Source organism: Sycon ciliatum, chromosome 4, assembly GCF_964019385.1.
Source record: "Sycon ciliatum chromosome 4, ocSycCili1.1, whole genome shotgun sequence".
NCBI lineage: Eukaryota > Metazoa > Porifera > Calcarea > Leucosolenida > Sycettidae > Sycon > Sycon ciliatum.
Genome location: NC_088646.1, coordinates 1,642,117 through 1,648,256, shown reverse-complemented (window position 1 = coordinate 1,648,256; position 6,140 = coordinate 1,642,117). Strand labels below are relative to the sequence as shown.

General features: G+C 49.3%; 1 protein-coding gene across 1 annotated transcript in view; it reads left to right on the top strand.

The window, feature by feature from the left end:
- The first annotated feature begins 5,517 nt into the window (after positions 1 to 5,517).
- LOC135813586 (uncharacterized) overlaps positions 5,518 to 6,140 on the top strand; it is a 2,368-nt gene continuing 1,745 nt past the window's right edge. Inside the window, exon 1 of the mRNA XM_065326676.1 lies at positions 5,518 to 6,078. Within this exon, the coding sequence (XP_065182748.1) occupies positions 6,017 to 6,078 (62 nt within the window). The 5' untranslated portion in view covers positions 5,518 to 6,016. The remainder of the gene's footprint in view (positions 6,079 to 6,140) is intronic.

Genomic DNA, 6,140 nt, shown 5'->3' with positions numbered 1-6,140 from the left:
TGAACACTTGCCTTGCACCTGACGTTTCTTCAGTCTCAAAATCTGTCCCTGAGGTACCTACATTGTACATGTACATTGTATCTGCGCATGCACTTGAAGGAGATCCTGCCGGGCCGGGGTCATGTTGCCTATTGTTGGTCCTTTCCCGATGCAACCATGTCTTTATCATTCATACGAATATTCTTCGATGATCGTCATCCGATCCGTCGAATCGTCGACGTCTCACTCACAGATCGCGCCATTCACCGAGTCTGTGGATCATCATGATCATGCGCAGACCTACATCTACATGACTGTACCACTACGCTAGTGTAAGTGTAAGTCTTTGACCTTTGTACCTGCACTGGTCAGCTAGCTGTGGGCAGCTAGCTTGCCCACTATCTTCAAGGTTTCGAAGTCGGAAGAGGTTTTTCTCACTTCTCATACTACTCGTAGTTTGTTGTAGCGAATCTCTCCTTCGATTCTAGCGAGGCTCTTCACCGTAGGCGTAGAACTACCTGAGTGTGAGGAAACCGAAGAAACCTAGGTTTCAGCGGCTGTCTGTAGTACGCTATAGTAGACTTCATGCATGCGTCCGCGTGGAGTGATTCTGATCGAATAGACCACCAAGGAAGGGACCCTTTACGAGCGTGATCCGGCATGCGCCGGGCGGTCAGAAATGACGCGTGTCCTGGACGTCTGACAGCTTGGGGCCGATGTTGGCATGCCAGCTCATGATCATGCAGGATTCTTTAGCGAAGGACTAAAGGGACCGTCACTTAATTTTTGCCGACTACCCGCCAAAAAAATCTTTTCGTTTCACGTGCCAGACACGTCCGCGAGCGCGTACGACTCGCGCTCGGCCGGCCGCGCTACCTTTCACGTCAAGCAATTCTGTTCACGCCACATGGCTGGATTGGATAGCGCGTACATGCAGACATGATTGAAGACTTGCAAAATCAATTTTTTTACAAGTCCAGGCGCTAGGCGCTAGGCCTAGGCAGTACTAATGCCAATACAAAGGCTAATGGAGTAATGCCCAGGCAGCTGACTTTATTTTCGGAGAAACACTACTCATTGTAGTAAAAAGTAACAATGAATAGCGACATCATCTAGGAAGGATCGCTACCCTAACGCAAAGGAAAGGCCTTGTGCGGCTGCTCTACGAAGTGTTGAAGAAAGACTCATCAAAGTTAGTTGGTGGACGAACAACTCGCTGGCGCCGGAAAACTTGGCCCCCAACGATGGTGTTTGGTGAATCATCAAGCATAATGTCTTGTAGCGGTGTTCACCGAGGAAGGAGAACGCTCTAGCCGCTGCTGTTGTCCGTTTCATCCACGTTGGGCGTTAGCTGCACCGCGCCTATTGTGTTTTAGTATTCCATGGACACACATTAGCATTCAGAGCGATTGTGGAGCCACAATTTACTTCACACAGCGTTGTATTGTCCACGAGCGCAAACTTCATTATCAGCAGTAACTGTTACTCTTCATCCTACATGTAGATTTGGAGTATACACGGCCTTGTCACGACAGCGACAGCTCTACAGCGTGTTCAAGTGAGAAACATTAATTTCAATTGTTGGTGGACGAATAAATGGCTGGTTCCGAAAAACGCGGCCTGCACCGATGGTGTTTGGTGGATCATCAAACAGGGTGACCAGCAGTGTTCACCGAGGAAGGAGAATGCACTCGCCACCACTCCGATTCATCCAAGTGGGCGTTAGCTGCGCCGCGCCTATTGTGTTTTAGTATTTCATGGACGCACACTAGCGTTCTCAGCGATTGTGGAGCCACAACATATCTTCATGCGGCGTTGCACTGTCCAAGAGCAGAAACGTCAGCAGTGACCCATCATCATACATGTCGATTTGGAGTATACACACCATGCGCCAATGGGCCTTGGCACAACAGCGGCAGCTCTACGGAGTGTTGAAGTGAGAAACATTTGTTTTGACTTTTGGTGGACGAACAAATCGGTGGTGCCGAAAAACGTGGCCTGCGCCGATGGTGTTTGAACCATCGAGGGCTCCGGAAGCAGCAGCTGAGCCAGATCAGCCAGTCTTGCCAACTCTCAGTTGCCGGACTCCGTGCTGCAGCTAGCAGCACTGGCACCAGCCGGAAATATTTTTCCGCCGATACCCGTTACTTCCAGTTCTGTCAAGGGCATGACTGGAATCCATTGCCAGGTGATGACTTTTTACTTTATGTGTTGTTTTGCTGCCGAGTTGTTCAGAACTTTTCAGCCCCGATCTGTCCATGTCTACATGTCGGCCATCCGCAAACTTTAGGTGGAAGTTGGCTTTACCTACCCGTCGGGCCCAATGACTCTCCTCGCAAGGTTCCTGTCGGGCATCAACAGGTCATCATCGACACAGCGTCATCGCCTGCTGATAACCACTCAACTTCTCAGGGAGATTAGCCGGCATGTTGCCTTTCCATGGATGTGGCACCCTCATGACAAGGCCATGCTAAGGGCAAACTGACTGCTTGATTTTAGCTTTACATTACCGCAGTCAGTCCAGCACAATACGCCAATCGTATTTCACTATAACTCGCGTGTCATAATTGGGGATATGGGCTGCTCCGCCCTATATCCCTGATATGCCAAATAGACGAAAAGTGTGTTCTGAGCCTGTATCGCGTATAATAGGCTCATCGTAAAACAAATAATATAAGTCTTAAAAATCAGGGTTCACGTGACACTCGGGTTCCAGCCAAGTTTTCCGCATCCGCAGGAACGCTACCCCCCCCTCGTGAATCATAGTATAGTGGACTCTGCAATGAACAGATTATGAAACTCCCTGCAGATTTACTACGGTCATCTCTGGTGACTGGTCTTGGGGCACCGTGGAAGCTGTGACTGGTTGCCAAGTTTAGTTTTGTGACTGATCATGGGGCATTTGTGACTACTTCGAAGCACAGCTCTGATTGATCACAGAGTCTTACTGTTGTGAATATTTATATCGATTGAGAAGTCAAGCAGCCACGGGGCGCTGGCCTTGCAGCTGTGAGTATGCATACGGTACATATTCACATGACTCTAGTGCTGGACACTGCTGGTCCATTGTTGCAGTGTGTAAGTGAACTGCAGAACCTATTCCGTGATGAAACACCTACTCTTGAAAGACTGAATGTTTGAGCTAATAGTCTTTTACTTCACTCTCATGCTGCTCATATAATTATACCATACGCCAGAAGACCCTAAGTTAGTTCTAAGATTTTGTGGACCATGTGACTATGTGGTACTTTCACTCTACAGCCAAGTCAACCTCTTCGTCAACACACAGGGTTTTCCTCAGACACAAGCGAATGGTTTACTCCACTCTGGAGAAGAACACAGTTTGCTCTCTCGAACACCAACTGCATAATGACTACGGAATGTAGGAAGTGCAACAACTGCTAGAATATTGAACTGTCGTCCACACAAAACAAATAAAGACAACTGAAAACCAAAACACATGCAACTGCCAACATGCATGTAACAGCGACTGCAAGCCAGACCTACAGACTCCGCGCAGGGAGGAACAGGGGAAACAGAGGTAACGCTTCCGACTCCGAGAGCTTCGAATAGCAGCGGACAAAACAATCCATCAACCTTACGTGTCACCTTGCGCTACCGCAAACGAACACCTATGGATGCACAGTGCAGCACAGACTCAGTGCATGCACGGTGTAATAACTGGAGTACATGTAAACCGACAACGGTCACCTTGCACCCTATGCAGTAAGTTACATAGGCTTGACGTGAAAGGTAACGCGGGCGAGCGCGAGTCGTACGCGCTCGCGGACGTGCCTGACACGTGAAACGAAAAGATTGTTTTGGCGGGTAGTCGGCAAAAATTAAGTGACGGCCCCTTTAGACCTTCGCGTTCGGCGAAGGACTAAAGGGACCGATTCAGGGCAGATCGTGACATGATGGTGACTCTGATTGGTGACCCATGCGAGAACACACATTACACTTGCGGGTGGCCTTGCACTGAGTTGACCGGTGCCCTGTGCGCAAACACACAAAGCAACGCTTCTGTTCAATCAGTTATTCTTTCCGCTGTGCTACTGTTGTGTATTTCGCGCAGTCACCACATACCATGCTTGATGTTTCAAGCACCATCGGCGCAGGCCACGTTTTTCGACGATTTGTTCGTCCACCAAAAGTCGAAACAAATGTTTCTCACTTCAACACTCCGTAGAGCTGCCGCTGTTGTGCCAAGGCCCATTGGCGCATGGTGTGTATACTCCAAATCTACATGTATGATGATGGGTCACTGCTGACGTTTCTGCTCTTGGACAGTGCAACGCCGCATGAAGATATGTTGTGGCTCCACAATCGCTGAGAACGCTAGTGTGCGTCCATGGAATACTAAAACACAATAGGCGCGGCGCAGTTAACGCCCACTTGGATGAATCGGAGTGGTGGCGAGTGCATTCTCCTTCCTCGGTGAACACTGCTGGTCACCCTGTTTGATGATCCACCAAACACCATCGGTGCAGGCCGCGTTTTTCGGAACCAGCCATTTATTCGTCCACCAACAATTGAAATTAATGTTTCTCACTTGAACACGCTGTAGAGCTGTCGCTGTCGTGACAAGGCCGTGTATACTCCAAATCTACATGTAGGATGAAGAGTAACAGTTACTGCTGATAATGAAGTTTGCGCTCGTGGACAATACAACGCTGTGTGAAGTAAATTGTGGCTCCACAATCGCTCTGAATGCTAATTGTGTCCATGGAATACTAAAACACAATAGGCGCGGTGCAGCTAACGCCCAACGTGGATGAAACGGACAACAGCAGCGGCTAGAGCGTTCTCCTTCCTCGTTGAACACTGCTACAAGACAATTATGCTTGATGATTCACCAAACACCATCGGTGGGGGCCAAGTTTTCCGGCGCCAGCGAGTTGTTCGTCCACCAACTAACTTTGATGAGTCTTTCTTCAACACTTCGTAGAGCAGCCGCGCAAGGCCTTTCCTTTGCGTTAGGGTAGCGATCCTTCCTAGATGATGTCGCTATTCATTGTTACTTTTTACTACAATGAGTAGTGTTTCTCCGAAAATAAAGTCAGCTGCCTGGGCATTAGCCTTTGGAATTAGTACTGCCTAGGCCTAGCGCCTAGCGCCTGGACTTGTAAAAAAATTGATTTTGCAAGTCTTCAATCATGTCTGCATGTACGCACTATCCAATCCAGCCATGTGGCGTGAACCATGGTGAACAGAATTGCTTGACGTGAAAGGTAGCGCGGCCGGCCGAGCGCGAGTCGTACGCGCTCGCGGACGTGTCTGGCACGTGAAACGAAAAGATTTTTTTGGCGGGTAGTCGGCAAAAATTAAGTGACGGTCCCTTTAGTCCTTCGCGGATTCTTTACGAAGTTGCCATAGCGCGGCACAGAACTGAAGTCAACCTGATCTGCTGAGGCGCTGCAGTACTGCCAGTAGCGAATGAGTATCCAGTGAAACTATAGTATGCATATTTTAGGTAACCCAGGTCAGGATGATCACCATGACATGAGCTTCGCGACGATCCGGAGTGGTCCGACCGGCAGTGAAGTCGACGCGAATACAGACAGACTGTGCAGGTGCGCAAACCAGGATCTCACATTACAGTCCACTCGGCTGGGCGGGTGTGCCCTCCAAGTGCGCTGTCAAGAGCAACATAGCAGTCATCAGCAACGGCTTTCTTTTCTTGAGAAGCCGACTGGCGCTGTGCCCATCGCTGCAACCCACACTTGCATGTGGCTTCATTTACTCTTGAAAGACAATAATTATTGTAATAAACAGGCAAGTCACTGCATGCAGCCAGCAGAGTACAAAAGTGTGGCAGAATTCCGGAGCTAAACCTGCAGCATTGGGCACGTGTGGCAGTTGCAGGGTCCAAGGCAACAGTGTAGTGGATCAGCCAGCAGTTGCAGGGTCCAAGGCAACAGTGTAGTGAATCAGCCAGCAGTTACAGGGTCCAAGGCAACAGTGTAGTGGATCAGCCAGCCGCTGAGTTACAGGGTCCAAGGCAACCGTGTAGACTGTAGTGAACCAGCCAGCAACCATGGCTGTTGTTCCCACCAAGGGACCCAAGGCATGCAACATGGTGAAGAACTCAGAGATATGGTAAGGGGTAGATCTACACTACTTGTGTGTGTGTGTGTGTGTGTGTGTGTGTGTGTGTGTGT